Source organism: Protomyctophum parallelum, assembly GCF_964188405.1.
Source record: "Protomyctophum parallelum genome assembly, chromosome: 4".
Lineage (NCBI taxonomy): Eukaryota > Metazoa > Chordata > Actinopteri > Myctophiformes > Myctophidae > Protomyctophum > Protomyctophum parallelum.
This window is the reverse complement of record NC_139700.1, coordinates 31,261,007-31,281,985: the sequence shown is the minus strand read 5'-3', so window position 1 is coordinate 31,281,985 and position 20,979 is coordinate 31,261,007. Positions and strand designations below refer to the sequence as shown.

Below are 20,979 nucleotides of genomic sequence, written 5' to 3'. Positions count from 1 at the left end.
AGACTGAGTTGCCTCTAAATTAATGAATATATATCTCTTGAAAATGTGAGGGAAAATAAAGAAATGTATATAAAATAAAAATATAATATTTTATATGAATAGTGTATATATAGATTTATTTTTATTTTTTAGGTTAATGTGGTTAATACATCAATCACCCAGGACGAACTTCACCCGGTGAACCGTCCTTTCTATCAGTAACACCCACTGCCCATGACAAAGTTTTATCCAAAAGACGAAGTTTATTGATATGAAAACCATCGCATCGCTACACAGCATAGGAGTGCCTGTTTAGCCGACGACAACGGAAATCTTAAAACGTTAATAACTCTAAATCATCCCGTCCAATTCTAAGAAAAGATCCTGTGGTAGACGGCCCCCCGCTGGCCAGTTGCTAGTCGCGTTAGATGTAATCATGCCACCCGTTGTTGTCGATCGCCGTTAAGAGTGTTTTGGCTACATTTAGCTGCTCCAGCCACATCCGGTATAACTTCGGGAAAACTTGTCCGCTTTTACTCTGGAAACACAAATTATTGTCCAAGCAGGTTAAAATCAAAGACTACAGTATTGTATTATTTGACTAATGTAGTTTTTTCTGCGCTGACACAGGGAACCAGAGGGGCAAGGGAACTCAAAAGCGGACATTCCTCAACATGCATGTGCCTCCATTCCACTTTCCAACTAGTTTGTATTTAACTAAAAGTTATTTGTTTTCTTTGCTTTCTCCGCATACTTGTCTCCGCTCTCTGAGTTGCAGCAGTCTTGTAATATTGTTTTTTCCCCTGCATTGGACCAAATGCGGCTAAATAAAGACACCGATGCTTACTGCACAATCATTTGATTACATCATGTTATTAAACTGATGTGCTTGGCTACACAGATACTTTTTAAGACCAATACATGTTCCTGTACAACACTGAAGTAGCACAAATAGCAGATCTAAAACGTGCCAAGATGTGCTGTGTTTTGAGCTTGTAGATCTGCTGTTCTTGCTATTTTCTTCCCCTGAAAAGTAACAGTTTTAAACGTATGAGGTTTCCACCTGACTGCAACGATATATTACGCCAGAGCAGTTCATTTGCCAAGAAGGGTAGGTAATGATGTTGAAATGATTTGGCTAAAAATATTAAAATTCCTGGAACTATATTAGCAAGTAATCAAACTGCCACACAATCTGTCTGGTTCATAGCCAGGGAGTTGATTCATTACATGAGTGGTTCTCAAAGTGGGATCCGGGGATCACCACGGGTCCTTACGTGTGTCCCCATAGATAGATGTGTTAATACAGCATCTCACTCATTTTAACCACTTTATCCATATGTTATATGTTGGCTATAGATATATCATGGTGCGGTCGTCACTCATCAAATCACGAGTGACTGATGCCCAGCCAGGAGTGTCTACACTCCTCTGTGTGGAGGCACCGTCTGCCTAACCGGCCCATGTGACAATTGAGTGACAGTTTGGATCTGTGGGACAGTCAGCTGGAGCCCTGCAGAGTGCAGTGGGGGGGGGGTCCAATCTGTAGAAGTCAATGACCGTCTAATGGGCACGGAGGAGACAGCTTTTATCTGTATGTTATGCTGCCAGGTAGGCCAGCGACCCCCCCCCCCCCCCCCAACACACACACACACACACACTCTTATGCGTTTATACCAGTGGTTCTCATTTTAATTTCCCAGGCCCCGATATCTCTGCGACTGTACAGATGTTATCGAGTTAAATACCCTGTAAGTCTCCATTTGCAACCACTTCAAGGAAACCCTGAGGGTCCCTGGCCTGAATCCCACACTGCTGAGAACCAGCGTTACACTTGTCCCAATTTCTGTTGGTGGAGACGGTCTATGTCTCAGTATGAATCGAATTGTCCTCATTACATGGCATTTAGCTCAATTGCATGTTCTTTGTGTTTTGAAGATAAGCCCAATGCATTACAGCATTTACAACATTAAGAGCTTTTTTTTAGCACAGTTGTCATGCCATGTACAGTGTAGAATTGTACACGGCACAGTTTGCCATCATAATCACTAATGTAGTACACATTTTTCATCAAGTTCATACTTCATAGGTCATCATTTCAGGTTCCCAAGCGGTGTGTGGTGGGTCTCTGGTTTGATCTCTGGCTGTGCTTTGGGATTTTGTAACAACACCATTATTGCATCAATACAATTGAAACCCACTTTGATCCCCCAGACACGCACACACGCACGCTCAAAAATAGCAGATCTACTAAATGCGTCTAGTTTTATAGGTAGGGATGGGGCAGACTATACATTACCAAGACAAACACAACGTCTACAAGGCGGCATTAAGCCCAGCAAAAGCCCCCCACTGGGTTGCCGGCAGGGGGAGCTTGTTATACACGTGGGGCCCCATTGTTCTCCCAAATTGGTCTGTGACACTAATAGCTCAGTTAGACCCCTAGCCTAGCTGGCTGTCCCTCGTCTGTCCTGGCCAGATCCAGCCTCTACTCATCATAACTAGGCTGTAAAACATTGGAGGGTCCTTGTTGGTTCGCTGGCTGAGTGATAGTATTGGAGACGCGGGCTGGGAGTTAGAAGGGAGGAAGGGGCCAGTCAGACTGGGCTCCAGCCAAAAGAACAGCTAGGCTGGCGGCTGGAATAGAGACCTCTGATTCAATTTGTGAGAGAGCCCTCAGGCACAAGCCCCAAGATATACATCTCTGCCTGGAGACTCTACAACCTCACTTGTATGTGATGTTGACTACATCCCAATCCCAAGTCTGCCTGCTTCTTACATATTTTACCAATGCCTGCCATTAGTCTGTTAAATTATGTATAGTGACATTTAAGGAAATTAATGAGATGAGATTTTTTTATTTTATAAATCTGAATCAGAATTGCTATTGCCACTTTTTGTATGTGTTGTACAAAGAGAAACATAGTGACGTGCAGTTGATGCATTAACACTTATATTTTCAGTTTATTTCAACCTACTGAATAACTAAATATGGCTGACGATGCCTACCTTTCTATCTGGTGTGCCAGCATATAGTTACTGCTCACACTGAGCAGTAACTATTTGTATACTTATATACTTTTAAAAATCGTTAAATCAGTGGATGGCAAAGTTCACACCAACTATTAAAGAAATGGAATACTTACATTACTTTATTTGTTTATTCGACGGATTCGAACACATTTTATACAAAGAAAACATACAAGAAACAAAGACTACAAAAAGTACAAATACAAACCGTTATAGTTCTAATGCTCAGTGTGAGCTGCCCTTAATACAGATACTTTGGGACACAAAGGAAGGAGCTGCCGGCTTCAGTGCTGTATATCTGCCAATCCAAGTTTACAATAATGTTTATTTTGAACAAGCTGAGCCTGTAACATTTAGCATGTGGATCTGAGTGTGTTATTGGCATATCAAAGCCAGGAAGACACACTGCTCTGCTAATGAGAGCGAGGGGCTCTGATGAGTTCTCTTTTGAAGAACCCCCCCCTCCAATTAGTAAGTAGGGACATGAAAGAGCTGAGCGATATGGAGGAGACTGGCTGTCTAAACACACCTTCTCTCCAAAGCCTATGTTGATCTAGAGAAGACGTACCATATCATTGATTCTCTATTCTCCTAATCTCACTGCAGGAGTTGTTTTTACTTTTGTCTTTCTAAATCATTCTGAGATTTTATTCACACCTAAAGAACAAGTCAAACTATGGCTTCACATGTTTGAGTTTGGATAGGAATTCTTTCCATTTGTGCTCTCTCATTTACAAAATGCTGTACCCCCTCCAACTGCATATACTTTCCCCATTTTTTTAAATTATATTTTGACACTTTGACATCACTCTGGCAATGTAAACGTATGTTTTCTCATGCCAATAAAGCTCCTTTGAACTGAATTGATTACAATTATGGTGCAAATATTCTTTGGCAAAGAATTAACTCTTCTTTTTAAAGATTTGTGTAAACCATATAACAAAGTATCACTGCAGTCACTCTGGAGCCTGACATAAATGCATAAAAATGTAAATTCCCATGGTTGGGCTGTACTGTAATCTAATGAAAGCTGGTGGCTTGCCCATTGTCCCTCCACCCACCCTGCATAATATACACCCTCCCCCTGTCTGCAGTCATCACAAAACAAGCCGTTGTCTGTCTCAGCGTCTTTGATAGGTACTTGATAACAGACTGACTGATAGGGCTGATGGGGCTGGCTGGCCTTGTGCTATATAAAGGGCCAAGACAGCCAGAGTAGTATTCATCCATTACCCTGCAAGCAAAAGCAACAGCCTCAGCAGAACTACCTCCAGCACTACCAGGACTTTGACCATTAGAATGACTGTGTTCTCCTTCACCGTGGTGGCTCTCTTGGCACTGGCATGCCCGTCGATGGCCTTATTTGACATGAGCCAATCGACTCGCTGCGTCCCCATCCCGGACCAGATGAAGATCTGTAAGGACGTGGGCTACTCTGAGATGCGGCTGCCCAACTTGCTGGGCCACAGCAGTGTGGAGCTCGAGGTGGTCCCCCGCTCAGAGGACTGGAGGCCCCTTCTGCAGAGCGGCTGTCACCCCCAGGCTCAGGACTTCATATGCTCCCTCATCGCTCCGGACTGCCTTGACGCGTAAGGACATTTCTACCCTTGCATTTGTTTGCTCCTTTTATTTCTTATCTCATCACTGTGGATTTCAGCTTCCCTCCAAAATGGTGGGGAGCTGAAATCCAAGCCTGCCATTTCATTTAAGTTTGTGCACTTTAATTATCCGTTACTCGATGTCTGATTGTTGCACAATTATCTCATTCCAGGTTTATCCAGCCATGCCGCAATTTGTGTGTGGCAGTGAGGGACAGCTGTGCCCCTGTGCTGGCCTGCCAGGGTCACGCCTGGCCTGAGGTCCTCAACTGTGACCGCTTCCCTGCCCAGGAAGATACGTGTCTATCCCCCCATCCAAAACTCAGCCATTTCCCCAAAGGTATGTTTGTGACATGTATATTTAATTTAAGATTTTCAAGACGATGTTTTAAGATGAACACCATATTCTGCTCATAATTATCACCTCCACTAAAGTTATCTCATGCTTTCTCTCTTTTACAGATTTACCAAAACCTGCGTGTCAAAATTGCCCATCGGTGGTTCATTCCCCTGCAAAGAAAACTGTCCTGGATGCCTTGTGTCAGCATGACTTCGGTAAGCCCCACTGCAATCCATGATTTATCACAATGTTCTTTTTTTGAACATTTATGAATATTATATTTGATGTATGAAATAACATCCTCGATCAAGTCACTCACTCTTCTTTTCTCTCAACAGCGGTGTCCGCCAAGCTGTATCGCCGTCGCCATCCAATGGGAGACCCGGAGTTTGAGATTGACGGCCGCGTGGAGTTCATCCGCCAGGGGCCCCTGCTCCCCTATGACACCCGGCATCTCCTGCAGCAGTGGCTGCTCATCAACCTGCGCTGTGCCCACACCCTGGTGCGCCCCGGACGGACACAGCTCTACCTGCTCACCGGCACCGTGCAGCACGACGGCAGCGTGCTTCTCACCCGCCTGTTCCCTTGGCACAAGAAGGACGCCAACATCACCGTGGCCACCAGGAAATGGAGGCACCATAGATGCTGAATGGAGTAGTGATGACAAAACATTAAGAAGCTGTGAATCTGAGCTGGACTCAGACAAAGATACCCTCTGCTGCCATCTGTGGCTCACTTACAGTATCGCACCTCTGCTCCGAGCACATTGGAGTCAATGCACTAAAGATTTGTACATAGTAATGTAAACTATTTTTAATAATTTATTATATGTGGCTTGTGCATAGTTCTGTATTTATGTGTGTCTGTTGATTTTATAGGATGATAATAAATAAATTATATTTACTCTTAATATATATATATATTTTTTTAAGATATCTTTTTGCGGCTTACGCCTTTTATTGGTTTTTTGAAGGGACAGACAGACTGTAGGCTGACAGGAAACGGGAGAGAGATGGGGGGGGGATGACATGCAGCAAAGGCCGTGTCGGGCTCGGGAGTCGAACCCGCGGCACACCGCGACTGGATCACCAGTCGGGTGCCCAGACGGTTACGCCACCGCCTGGGCCATGTTTATTTTATTTACATAATTATTGCGTGGCCATGGTAGTCAATAATCGGTACATCATTAGGCATAATATGGTCTCTGCCCAGGTAGCCTGGCTAATAAGCCAGACTAATATCACACAACACAGCACTGCCGGCAGGCAATTTTTCTTTGCCAACGGCTGATTTAGGTTAGGTTATGTAGGTTCAGCTACAAGAGTCTTAATATTTTTCACTTTATTGCCACTACAATAAGCAGAGACAACGATTCACTAAAGATAATGAATGAATGAACATAAAAAGTAGCCATATAAAGTGGTTAACAGAGTGGGCACATTGTGACAGGGAGGGACAACTTTACCTATTCTCAACATATTACCAAAGTGCTTCATTTAGTGATAGCGAATTCATTAGACATGGGTGTTATTTGTTAAAATTAAGTTTGACCATTAATATAGCTACAGTAAGGATGTGGTGATCGATTTCACACTTCCATCACTAACTAGAACAAGAATTATGATGATCCATAACTTATCTTTGTATGAATTAAATGTTATTTTGACCAATCTGTAATACAATATAACTAACATAACTGTTGGTAGTGGTATCCATACGCTATTGAAACATTTATATCATGGAAACCTCATATGTCCAAAACTGTTACTTTTCAGGATTCAAGATCTACAAGCTCAAACACGTTTCGAATTCTGCTAATTCTGCTACTTTTGATACTATTGTGTGACACCTTTTTCTTTGTATGATCTATTGTTTTATTTTGAGGTATTTGTACTTTACTTGAGTATTTCCAGTACTTTTACATCTACTCCACTACATCTCAGAGCCAATTTTTTTACTTTTACTCCACTACAATTATTTGAAAACTTTAGTTACTTTGGTGATTTAAATTTTGATTAGAAAACAAAACATACATTAACCACTTCAATCCATACATTTCGGCCATTTGAAAATAGCCGATCTAAAAGCTCACAATGAAACGCGACGCATTGTGAGCTTGTAGATATGCTATTCTCAATAGATTTTGTACACATTTTGAATTTGTGAAATGGCACATTCTGCACAATGAGTACTTTAACTTTGAGTACTTTAAGTACATTTTTATTCTGATACTTTTGTATCATTTTCAATTCCGTACTTTTACTTGTAACAAAGTAGTTCTAAATTGCAGTATTGGTACTTTTACTTAAGTAAAACAATTGAGTACTTTTTCCACCACTGATGATATCCTGTAGTAGTCAGTCAGGACTCAGGACCACTATTGGTTGATATTGCATGAATTCATCAGGCAGTAGAAATGTCACCTTAGTGCTCGCACATGAGACTAGGGCAGGATTTACCAAACCTTTTAGCTTGAGACCCAAAAGAGGTTTATGTCACCCTGGGACCCAAACTAGTGAAAATAGCAGAGCTATAAGCTCACAGCACATTGCACATCTTAAAAGTCCCCCCCCCCCCCCCCCCCCCTCTAATTTATGGAATTTCTTTGATTTCTTAATTTATTTAGGAAATTATTTTGAACCCAACCCAATCTTTTGAAATGGTAATAATTAATTATTATAATTGGAGAATGAATAGTGTCATTTTCAGTATCCATCTATCGAGAGGAATGGATCGGTACAATAATGTTTCCAGCCATGGTGAGACGACATGCGGTTATCAGGTGCTGTGCGACAGATTCGAGAGAATGAAGACTATGTGTAGCCTCGATACCCAGGCTTTCATTTAGACTATGTGTGGTACATGTCACTCCAGATTGCTCTCAAAAAGCTAATTTCTGTAGGCTACCATGCTACATGTTTATCTCACTCTATTGCAGATTTCTTTTTTTAATGGTCTCCATGCAGCGCACCTCCCCATCTCTATTGTGTGTGTGTGTGTGTGTGTGTGTGTGTGTGAGAGGGTGTGTGTGTGTGTGTGTGTGTGTGTGTGTGAGAGAGAGAGAGAGAGAGTGTGTGAGTGTGTGCATGCGCACTGCTGTGCAATGAGCTGGCTCATTGGGCTCTCGTGGTTGAATGGGGCCCCGGGTCATTCATGCGACACACAGAAGCTCATTAGAACTCTATAGACACACAATTGTGAGTCCCACATTAGAAACTTCCTCCTCTATGGCGCAGACACTACACACAAAGTGCCAGTTTGCTGCTAAGCTAGGCTCATTGTCTCCCTGATTCATAGAGTCTGGCCCTCCATTCACGTTATTAAGTTCGAGTGATGGAATATCAATTGAGTGTGCAATGGTCCGATATCTTTTTAAGAGGTTTTGGGGTGGTGGGGTGAAAACAAGAGAGAAAAGGGGGGATCTCAGATGGCCCTGAAGAGCAGCTATAGCTTTCAAACGTGGGCGCACTGGGGCCTTTGTGGGGGGCTCTGAATGAAGCGACCCCTGTTTTTTTTTTCTTCTTCTTTTTTTGCCTCCAATTCCTGAGAAGGACATCAAATAAATTCACATGAACTTGCTCTCAGGGTATTTCCAAGACTTCCCGTATGAGAATAGCCTAATTATATACCTCCCTCTCCTGGAGCGTTCTATTGGAAACGACATCATTAAGAAGGGCTGAATCTAAATGATGAAATGCAGCTCTGAGCAATGCTTTTTTTAATGTGTGCATAAAGTCTTGTGAGATCAAAATAGACTTCCACTCCAGGTATTAACACATAGAATGTCAACGGGATAAAGGGCTTAAATAGAAAGTTCTTAGAAGCACCTCACATTTATACGATTTAATGTCTTGGCATGTTTTAGATTTAGCTACTAGGAAAGCTTTATTGCAGTATGTTGGCAGTCTACAAACCGTATCCTTCATGGAAATCAGAATGGTGTAAACCTCATATGTCCAAAACTGTTATTTATTTTCAGGAGTTCAAATTCAAACATAAATTCATAATAATGTGCATTATCTACAAGCTCAAATCGTGTCGCTTCACACTGCACTTGGAGCTTGTGGATCTGTTACTTTTGATAGTTTTGCATAGATTTACGAAAAAAACCCTGAAAGTGTAATATAGGTATGGTATGGTTTCTGCCCAAAAACAATAGCTTTATCTAGCTTTTCTCCTGTTGTGTCATGAACAGATTAGTCTGCTTCCATCAGACAACAAGCCTTGGGGTCATAATCACAAGCAGAGAGTCCATGTGCAGCATGTAAACATGCACAAATCTGCACAATGCAATCACACACACACACGAGCGTGCCAAACACTCATCACACGACGCAGCGCAACGACTTCCCCACCAGTCTGTGGAATAAAAACCTCAAATTTGATTACAAGGCACCTTTGGCTCCCTTGCCAATGCACAATAGGCCAAGCTGTCTGGACCAATTTTCATGCCCAGCATGAGGTATCGGACCCCCCCCCCCCCCCCCCCACACACACACACACACACACACACACACACCCACCCACCCCCTCCTCAGCCAGTGTGGACATGCCTGTTTACTGTGCTGCTTCCACCACGGGTCCTTTACCCCCTGTTTCTGTGGCCCTGTCCATTATGATGCTGAACATCATTTGCTGGAACAGTCATTGTGGTGTGTTACATATAGTTACATGAGCCACACGCTCGCTTGTGTCCACATCACTGCCTGTGTGTGTGTGTGTGTGTGTGTGTGTGTGTGTGTGTGTGTGTGTGTGTGTGTTTGTGTGTGTGTGTGTGTGTGTGGGGGGGGGGGGATACAGTTTGTATTAGCCCCAGTTCTTCTAGGTCTCTAGGAATGCATCACTGAATGCTTGTCTGACTGGAAAATACAAATAAATATTTTGACAATATTGTTTCCACTTTTCAACTGGTTGCCACTAGACCTGCCATTTTACAACAGCTGACAAAGGCATGCAAACATTAGATCAACAAAAGGATTTTACATATCGTTTTTTACGTTTCTGTTTTACTCGTGAATTAATTAATGCCTTACTTGATCATAACTAGAGAGTCACAAAAGTGTCAAAAATAGCAGTTTGCGCCACATCTCGAGCTTGTTGATCTGATTCATTTATTTATTTTTTAATCCTGAAAAGTAGTAGTATAGTAGTAGCTCTCAACCCGTTTAATTTCAAGGACCCCCAGTTTGACATGCATTAGGCTACGGACCCCCATTTAATGGAATTTTGATCTCTGGGACGCCAATGCATATTGTAAAACGTATTATATATAACATGTATTTAACTCTGAGAGCGTACAAATGGAACCAAATAGACCCGTTAGGGTTCATTTGGTTCCATTTGTACACTCGCTTGGTTACAGACCCATAAGGGTCCATTTGAGTGAGGAACCATTGTATTTAAGGACCTATTGAAACACATTTATATGAAACAACAACACTGTTAACATTTAGACAATATTTAGTTTTGATCTATTCAGACTATTGTACTTCTTGGTACAGGAGAGTTGATCAGTGGCAAAAAGCGAGGATGAAAGGGAGTGATGTCATGAGGGAGGTGTCCTGAGGTGGAACCCAAAGCCAAGATGTTTCATTTGATCATTATCTGCCCCAAAAAGTATTATTTAATTATTGTTTTTAGCATTACGGTAAAGGTGTAAATGGTTGTAATAACATATTTGAACTGTTGAAAAAGACCCACAATAAGGAATCAAGTCAAAATCTAAATGGATCTGGAAGGTGAATGTTTTAAGGCAGGTTACTGTGAGATAAGTTCCCTTATAGTTACCTTAGCAACAAATGCTAAAACAGTCTTTGTCAAAGACATTTTGCACATAATGAAGTCGCGTGAGAAAAGACTCGTACTACTATAGGCGATATTTGATGTTTAATCGTGCCGGCTTGATGCTCATTCTCACTATGATGATTTGTGTGAAAGCAGCCCTCATGGGTAAACCTGGCTCAAGTGATAGAAATTAGCTGTGTGTGACTGTGTGTGTGTGTGTGTGTGTGGTGTGTGTGTGTGTGTGTGTGAGAGAAAGAATGAGTTGCTAAGTATTTAATAGGCCATGGGTCTGTATGAGCCACAATGGAGATCTCTGGAAGGAGGCTGATGAAAAGAGAAAACTATTTACTACTGGGAGAGAACTGTTTGGCGCATGTTAAACTATGGCCAGCGATTCATTGTCTCTGGTGTCTATCATTTAATAGGCCAGTTGACGTAATGAAAGAGAGCGGACCCACCTTCTGCCACTCCAGGAAAAAGGGACCCGGCCTTATCTGCATTGAGAAGCGGCATTTAGAGCCTCTCGGCCAATCACGGCACGGCTCCTATAGTACAAAAAAAAAAAAAAAGGAAAAAAAGTGCAGAGAGTGCAGGCCCTAAAAAGAGGAAGAGGAGAGCGCTGTTGTTTTCTCCCTCCAGACTTTAATGAAGTTGGCCTGGTCACTCCCAAGGAGAGATTTAAGGAGAATTTTGTGTCATTGAGCTGTGACTGCTAGAGAGAGAGAGTGTCAGGGTTAACCGTGTGAACAGGATGGTCTCAGGCCAGTGGCGCAAGAAGACGAAGAATATGGCTGGGTCTCTTCCTCCTGCTCCACAGGGGTTTGGGAGCACGGGGAAGAGCTTCCTCATTGACAATCTGCTGAGATCATCAGGGACATCGGCCACGGCGGCGGCCATAATTCCGGAGGAGGGGAAGATAAGCGGATATCATCATCATCATCATCATTATCATCGGAGGCAAGCACCTTGTTGTGAATCCCCACGGAGGACGTCCTGGGGCCTTCAGCATGGAGGGTACCCCTTGATCAGCCATCAGGGCCAGGTGCTTCCACCGTACTGTCAACAGGTCAAAGACCTCCTAGGCAGCCCCTTTCTGCCAAACACAGGTAAACCAATATAGTTTTAACTAATCTAATGTACCTCTTCCTTTCCCCCCCTCTTCCTTTTCATTGCTATTTTTCTTGTGTTGTCTGTCTATCTGCCTGCCTGTCTGTCTGTCTGTCTCCCTGTCTGTCTATTTCTCCATTTATGTCTAGTTCTCCATTTATACAAAAATAATTGTAGATATTTGTCTATTTCCACTGTCTATGCATTGTCTATTATTGTCTATTTCTCTATTTGATTTTCATAATCTATTCAACATGTTTTTCTTTCACGGGATTAACAAGGAACACAAATGTCCTACCTGCCATTAACTGTAACGGCTCATAGATCGAAGTATGCTACCAAATGAGCAATACAATATTTTAGTTTATCTTCACATCAGCTTTAATTATTTTTTAATTAATACTGAAATGTTGAAGTTGTCTAAGTAATTGAAATTGTTAGTAATCAAGTAATTGTGTGTTTGAATTTGTACTTACGAGGCTCAGTGGTTAATGTATTGTAAACTAAAATCACTTTTTTCTCCTCCACAATGCCATACATTTCTTTGCTCTAACAGTAAAGGACATTTCAATTTCAAGCTTCATGATGCTGGCAATTCACACAGTTTTGTGTGTAATTTAAATAAGCAAACTTAACTACCGTACTATACAATTCAACCACTACAGTGTAGATATATTGTACCATAGCATAGATTGATTATAAACAGACTATGGTAGCTCCACAGGTGCATTTGGTTTTGAGTCTATACATTGAATTGAGCCAGTAACTCTCAAAGTAAATTAGTAGATAGTGTAAGGTTGCTTTTAAATCATCGTCCTACTTGATCATGCTGCAGTGTCACACAAAAGTAGCAGATCAACAAGCTCGAAACGCACGAAGCTACGCCTTTAACAGACGTTCTTTATGAGTGACCAGTGGTGGAAAGTAGCGAAGTACATTAACTCAAGTACAAAAATAGCCAAACTACCAGCTCACAACATGTTACACTGAGCTTGTGGATCTGCTATTTTCTAAAGATTGTGAAAACCTGTGAAATTAGCATTTCTACTTTTGGTAGTCTACTTTAAGTCGCCTTTTATTGTATTGGTGAAAGAGTATTTCTTCCACCAATGAGTATATGTGCTACCATGTGTTGACTGTAAAACTGTACAAAATGAGCAGGAGATATATTTCCTCATGCACAGTAAATTACCTGAGTGTTAAACCTGCAATCTGGAACTTATTTGAAAGAATACGTTAAGTTTAATAAGTTTAATCAATCTGTAGCCTATAGACTAGACTAGAGCATGTACATTATAATTAATTGGTCATGTGCAGTGGCTGGAGGTGGTCTGAATTGAGGATGTATAGTCTTGCCGTCATAGAGGGATAACTGTTAGCCGGTGGTCTGATTCATAGTCCCTATACTCCATTGAGAACTGTAGGATACTTTACTGGTTGACATAGCCAACTCATAGCCATCATAGCCAACTATTTCACTAGCCTGAGGCTAGTGATTACAATCTCTCCTCTGGCAAAGCAAGGGATTGTGCTTGAGGAGGTTTGGCCTCCCACGTGGTAGACCCTGGTTAAGAAGGGTATTTAGTCCAGTTTTCTGGGAGTTTGTTCCAGATATGTGGTGCATAAAAAAAACATATACTGCTCCACCCACATTTATCTTTGGTTTTGAATAGGGACAGAAGGCAGACAACCTGAGAGATGTGGATGGTTCATGATATCGCACACGGTCAGAAATGTATTTTGGCCCTGTAGGTTTAGTTCACCCTCTGAGGGTGTACAAGATGTAATCAAAGGGTACATTTATATTTGCCTTTATCCAAAGCACTTCACAATGTGTATTACATTCACACACACAAGGCACCATGTTCATTGGGAGCAAATGGAGGTTCCGGGGTCGATTTAGGACTTCTATGTTACTTACTTCTATATTACTAATCTAATTACAGTATTATGATCTGGGGGCGTGTAGTATGTCATATTGCAATTTTGGGCATGTTAAGAAGCGCTTTTGACACCCCGCGGAGTGCGCAAAACGGCCTTGAATTAGTCATGGGTGTGTTTAAGGCGTGTTTGAGACGTACCCAATCAACATGTCCGTACTATTCTCTTTACCAGTCAGCTGATGTCACATACGGAATGCGCACTTTGGGGGTCGTGGTATGACATTTCTTCAGGCTGGCACCATAGAAGACATGACATGCCTTTGTCACATTTAGGTTAATTATTCCTATTGCACTGCATGCTGTCACCTTTATGCCTCAAAAGAACAGACCCACCTTTCAGATCGGAATGGAATTGCGAGTAGATAGCAGCATATTGGCAAATTGCCAATCCATGCGTAATTAATTAATTCGATAACGATAGAACCATGTACCATACAGCGAATGAAAGCAAGATTCATAAGGAATATGGAGATTTTTACATTTAATAAAACGGTTGAGAAATGAGAGAACCATGAGTGTTTATAGGCTAATATCAACGTTTTTTTATGAAAGACCAAACGGGCTGTGAACTTGAAGAGCTCAATCACCATCCCGACACGGAAGAAATATAGCCTAGTGCATGCATGTATATGTACTGTTGCACTTGCACACAGTAGCCTACACACGCTCTTTATTTGTTTCTATTGAAAAACACCAGTAAAATAACGTTTATTATATTTTATTTCATTCAAGTCACGACGAAGGAATGAGTTGAATGCGTGCTGCGTAATGCTGTGGCCCCGATGGTATGGTCTTCGCTGAGTTCGCTCGTAGCATTTTATTGAAGAAGACTTGAATCGGGTGTGATACAGCATATGAAAGCACATTTCCCACGGATTATGGAGATGTTTTTATTTATTTTTAAGGTTGAGAAATGAAAGAATTATGGCCGTTTCTAATCTCATTTTTTTTTTTTTAAAGACGCAAAACTGCCATGTCTCATAGAAACAAGTAAATAGGTCTATAAAAATAAGCGCATATAACAGGGGTCTGTAACCTATTTTAAATGAAGTGCCATGTTTTTATTTTCTAAATAGTGAGTCTGCCATATCCAGATTAATTTGAATGACACCACATTAAAATAAAAAAACATATTTTGATTGTCCACAAATATAAAGTTCTTCCTTCTTTTTAAATATGTTCTTGCACATTGTTATAATGATCATTATATATCCCCCTGCAGTCAGAGTTCATAGTTTTAATGAATGAATGTGATGCATTGTGAGCTGGTATAGATCTGCTATTTTCAAAAGTAATCTTTTTATTTAATTTTTGGATTATCTGTCCTTAGTTGGGCAAATGCATTCATCTGGGGATCCTTGACATGGGAATGTGCTGTGTGACGATCACTGGTTTAAACAACATTAGGAGAAAAGCCCAAATAACCACTTTAGAAACAAGAAAAGCAACCACACAAAGCAACTTTACAGAAAAATAAGCCGCTTATAATAAACAGACATGGCAACACTCTACCAGCCTTCCAGAGCCGCTCAAGTGTCAAATCAAACAGTGCTTTTTGCGTTTATGAGGTGGTCAGACCCACGTCTAATCGTTATGCGCTGAGTGTCTTTAGGTCAAGGGGCTTAATAGCAAATTGCGCAAAGCGAGAATAATTAACATATGGACACTCCCACAATGCTAAAATATTCAGGGACGCGGTATGCCAAATGTGTGTGCGTTCAACACGGGCCGAGTGCGTTCAACACGGGCCGATATGCCTTTCATAATACGAATGTGCGCAGAGCGAGGCCAATTTATGTATCACGACCTGGTAAACTGCACCTTCAAAATCGACCTGCAGGTGTCTTGAGCAAGAACACAAATCCAGGGGGAGCTGCATTTTTTGGGGTGGCGGATGTTGCGGGATTTTGGCGGAAGTATTGCTCAAGGAAATTATGTTGACGCTTTACAAATCTGTTTACATTCTCCATGAAGTGTTGTGAAATATATATCGTATCTGGGGGAAATACATCTGGCGGCCCGACACTTCCGCCGATACACTCTGCTTTAGGTCGTGACCAGGCTTTTCTCTCCGCAGATGAGTAAGGCTGGGACCGAGGCTAGGGGGAGCTGAGGATCTAACCGGAAACTTTACACTTTATCCCAAGCGATCGCTCTACCTCCTGAGCCACTGCCGCACGGCCCCCTTGGGTCCATTTAGTTACAATAACTGTGCACTCTGAGAGTTAAATTAACACTTAGGTGTGGCATGCATATATATACACGTGTACTATCACAGTGGGTGTGGGGTTCCAGGGGGTCCCCAGTAAATCATAGTTAATATATATTGAAACCAGTTGAACAACTTTAACCATACATCAGCAACAATGTGATGCGTTGTGAGCTTATTGAACTGAACATGGAAAAACTTTGAGAACCACTCAGTGTTTTTGGCAGCAAGTTTTAGTCATAGTCTCTTGAATAGTTTTCATTTAGTTTTAGTCACCTGGAATGTTTTAGTGTTAGTCTAGTTTTAGTCGACTAAATAACATAAGATTTTAGTCGACTAAATCTACAGATGATTTAGTCGACTGAAATGTATTTTGGCGGGCCTTGATGCAGACTGTTTTTTTTTTCTCACTTTTACAATGCAACTAATTGTAAAATGACACTGGATCTCTTGTCCACTAGTCCCTTCCTAACATTTTAGTCTAGTTTTTTATTTGTTGATGAAATTGTCAGTATATTTAGTCTTAGTTATTTAGTCTTAGTTTTAGTCATCGTAGCTTAGTTTTTATTTAGTTTCCATTTCGTTTTCGTCAGTGGAAAAAGGTAGTCGACAAACATTTTTCGTCTTAGTTTTAGTAGACGAAATCAACACTGGAACCACTATACCATCACACCTTGCTACCACATACTGCATCAACAACAGTACAACGTATTAGTAAAAGTAGAAAGTAGAGCGCCCAGGTGGCACAATAGTAAAAGTGCCTGCCCACCATTGTGGTGGTTGTGGGTTCAAATCCACCATGGTGTGCGTCTATACGAACCCAGTTGGCCTGTGTCCGGGAGAGGGTAACAACCGTAACATCATTGCGTGCACAAACTGCACATAGTCCTATACGAGCTGAGAATGGCACTTGGGCGGGATGGGTAGGATGAAGGCTATTATATGTCGTCCTTGTGGGTGCTCCTCGCTGGCAGGTGAGTCGGTATAGGATACAACAGCGGTGAGTGACAACACAGAAATGTGTGTGGGGAGGAATTAAATACATTAATTGGCATAACTTCTAAATTGGAGAGAAAATGCTAAAAACAAAAAAGTAGTAGAAGCTATTATTTGGTGTTTTAAACATTGTGTTATACTTTAGCTATTAAAAAATAGCAGATCTACAAGCTCGTAGCACGGCACCGAGTGCCACGCTACGAGCTTGTAGGTCTGCTAATTTTGAAAAATCATCAAAATGTGGCACAAATCTTTGAATATATATTTCAGAGAGAACATTTTTAACTAAAATATTTGCTTCTGGGGGGTCCCTGGAACTTCATATTTTGGGATGGTGGTCCGTGCAGGCCCAATAGAGATAATTCTGGGGGTCCTTGACATGAAAAAGGTTGAGCACCACTGACATAGAAACATAAGTTTTTCAGAAAAAAATGAGGATTTAGAAGCCTTTTTTATCTCAGTCCAAAATGGTAATATGAAACTATGTACTTTGTGTATGTGTTTCCCTGCAGGCGTGGTGCTGAGCAGCAGTGTTTTCCTGCAGGGCCCGGCGACGCAGCAGCAGTACCTCCTGGCGACGTGCTGCGGTGGGACCAGCCCGCCTGCCGTCTTCCCCAGTGAGTGTTGTGTTGCGTTGCATGGCCTCATCAGCCATGCATCATCAGCTCCCCTCTATAGAGCCTTCACCGCGGGGGGCTCTCCCGTTGGCTTTCTGCAGCTAATTACCAATTGCTACGCCAAGGAGCTAATTCTCCGCTCAACTACTGCACAGCACTATTCATGGCCATTCACGGTTGTTTAGGGTGGTGGATGGGGATGTGTGTGTGTGGGGTGGGGGGCTTTTATCCCCCCCCCTCCCTCTTTGTATTCTCGGATACACACTTTCGCTATATATATGTGTGCAGAGCTAACGCAGATCTTGTCTTCTGTCAGATTAAGATTACATTTAACAGGCCTGCAGACTCTTGATGCTGAGCTGAGGGAAGGTTGTTTTAAAACGTATTTCCCACCCCTCATATTCAAATGTTTGGCTGTGAATGTAAAAAATGAAAGAAAAAAATAGAATAATTTTGGACAAAATGTGAACGCTCCAAGAGTATCATCATTGCATCATCATTGAGTAATTAGAAGTCTCATTTCTTTACATGTGTGATTCATGTGTGTAATCATTCTGCGAAAAAGTAAAATTCTTCCATTGGCATTCTGCCATGCATGCTGAGTAGTGTTCATTTGTTACCCATTTGTACCTCTGAGAGTGACCAAATGTCACTCTTAGTTAAATTAACATTAATACTTATCAGGGGCTAAAAGAGATGGTTGCTACATCCAATGATGTCAGTCAAGTGAGGTAGAAAACAGCACGGTGGTTCAGAAAGCCTTCAACCCCCCCTGGCCCTCCGAGCTATACCCTTAATGGGCTGACACTTTCCCACAGTGCCCAGCAACGCAACAATGCCAGGTCTGGTCCGTGACCAATCGCCACTTTCACTCCAGCGTCCACACGCGACCCCACTGCAATTTTTCAACTGCAGCAATGAACTCCGCTGAGCACAAAAAAAGAGACTCTGCATCCATTCCTCTGCAGAAGAACAGGGCTGTGCCAGGAACATCCCCCTTGCCCCATTGTGTAGTTAAAGAGCCTCGCTGCAACAACCCCCTCCTTTCACCCCCCAGCCCTGTCCTTCCAAGCCCATTCGAGGCTTCTCCACTGGGACCATAAAGCATTCAATGAAGGTGACTTTTATAGACTTATTCGAGATCATCTTCGCATACAAACCGTGGCTTCATACCTGCGAGTGAAAAGATTTAGTGCCGGGGCACTGAGCCGGAGAGAGCGAGCGCTGGCCTTTGCTCTGAGCCGGCCCATTGTTGGACGTCCCACAGGGGCCACATGGGGAGAGACACACACGTAGCCCACGACTGACCCGGTAATCGGCCGTTTAAGTGGAAGCCTTTGTGTCCCAATAGGGGAGTGAAGAGCGTGTCCGAGCCTGTTATGTGCTCCCTAGAGGTGGTCTGTGTGCAGATTTGTCGTACAGATTAAAAAGGCAACACTGAATGGTTTTGATAAATTGTCCCACTTGACTTTTGTTGTGCGTGCACCTGTGAGTGAAGCAGCGTGGGATTGGCCCTCAGAGTTCACCAAATCCCCCTTTTAGCCCAGTGGAAAGGCCTTTCAGTTCTCTCTTTAGTCACCCCCAGTTTGTTAAATTGGACAGATTGGAGAGAAACCCCCATGAGTGGAGAATGAGTGATAAAGTAAGTGTGGCCAAAAACAAGTGTCATGTTAGGAATGAAAAGCTGGTCGATTTGGTACAGTTGGGGAAAGTGCACATAGTTTTTCACGTGAACAAAGCAAGCATTTGAAAAAGAAAATGGGGGAAACTACTTTTTTTCCCTACACTTGAATACTTACTTGACCGGTGTTCCCCAGGACTATATTCTTTTGATGTAGAGTCTACATCAAATATCTGCTGAAAATAGTTGATAAGCATACAATGCGTCATGTTGTAACGTATTGTGAGCTTGTCGATGTACTAGTTTCACTGAATGTTTTCCCATTAAGAATAGAAATACAAGGGTTCACGTGGTTATGGTTTTAGCCATCTTGCTCCATTTTACTTATTACATTACTTCTTATGTCGTCTCCTATTTGCCACTTGTGCATCCTACCTATTTGTCATAATTATACTGTATATATTTGCTTGACGATGACGAGGCCTAAAGGTGAACATTGGGCAAAAAGCAAATAGTTGATTTAACTGACAATGAAAATGTACTTGTCCGATGAAACATTACAGATTATTCTCGTGGTGTCAAGTTGTCAACCTGGTTGCCAGGGGTGGTTAAACAATGCATTCACAAAGCAATTGTGTGTGTCCCCCCTCCTCCTCCCCCCCTTTGACCATCATACAGAGGAAGCCAACCTTTCAATGTGGCCCCACAACATGAGCACCAAATCCCGCCGAGGGATCCTGAGGAGGGCCGTGTTCTCTGACGACCAGCGGAAGGAGCTGGAGAGAACGTTCCGGAGACAGAAGTACATCAGCAAGACAGACAGGAACAAACTGGCAGCTCACCTCAGCCTCAAGGAGTCACAGGTAATCTAATCTTAGCGACCTTACTACGGTTGTAGTTCTCAAACGTTTACGTGTCAAGGACCCCCCAAATTGATAGATATTTGGCTACAGAACCCCCAACTGAGTTTTCCAAAAATGTTCAGAAATAGCGGATGTACAATGATGTATTTTTTGGTTGATGTATTTCATTGTTTTGTATAAGTGTGTTTATATTGTAGGCTATTATTGTCTTCAGGACCCCTTCAAAAACACATGCTACATCTCAAGGGGTTATTATTCCTAATCAAAGACTCAAACAATCCCTAAACAGAAAAAAAATAAAGTGTCAGGAGTGCTCGGAAGTCCAAAAAAGTATAATGAAGGTGCTCTTTGGTTGGGGACTCAAAACGTGCAATAAAAAGATGCTCTTTGGTTGGGGACTCAAAACGTGCGAAAATAGGTGAAAAAGGCCTTTATTGAGATGGCTTATCATGGCTATTTCATCACTGAATTGAGTTAAAAACTATGACGGGGAATCTGGGATAACCCATGCATTGACTAGTGGCCCCATGGCCTTCTTCAGGGTATGTCCATCCCAAAGCGGAAGCCCAATGTCTATCTATCATCCTGGTATATATAGGTGAAGATCTGGTTCCAGAACCGCAGGATGAAGTGGAGGAACTGCAAGGAGAAGGAGGTCCAAAGTGCACGCTCTCCCATGGACGAGCTTCTGGCCCAGAGCCTCTCTCCAGAGGAGGAACCCCCAGAGGCAGCGCCTTTAACCACACCATCAGTCAGACCGTCGCCTTCACAGAACAACACTGCCAAGGAGAGGGAGTCCTTGGCGGCAGGTGTTTCCCTGCTGCGCTATAACTCCCCCTGACTCCCTGGAAAGACCCGTACACAACCTGAGACTCTGACGCATCCACTAAGT

General features: G+C 42.3%; 2 protein-coding genes across 2 annotated transcripts; both read left to right on the top strand.

Annotated features, from left to right (window-relative positions):
* Positions 1-4,308: 4,308 nt before the first annotated feature.
* On the top strand, positions 4,309-5,596 carry szl (sizzled; the record flags this gene model as incomplete). Its single annotated transcript, XM_083763181.1, has 4 exons — positions 4,309-4,598; positions 4,781-4,947; positions 5,070-5,162; positions 5,286-5,596. The coding sequence occupies 4 exons, from the start codon at positions 4,309-4,311 to the stop codon at positions 5,594-5,596; spliced, it is 861 nt and encodes a 286-aa protein (XP_083619307.1).
* Positions 5,597-11,482: 5,886 nt separating this feature from the next.
* On the top strand, positions 11,483-20,928 carry dbx2 (developing brain homeobox 2; the record flags this gene model as incomplete). Its single annotated transcript, XM_083762759.1, has 4 exons — positions 11,483-11,837; positions 17,499-17,603; positions 19,903-20,087; positions 20,686-20,928. 4 exons carry the CDS (start codon positions 11,483-11,485, stop codon positions 20,926-20,928), a joined length of 888 nt encoding a protein of 295 aa, XP_083618885.1.
* Positions 20,929-20,979: the final 51 nt, after the last annotated feature.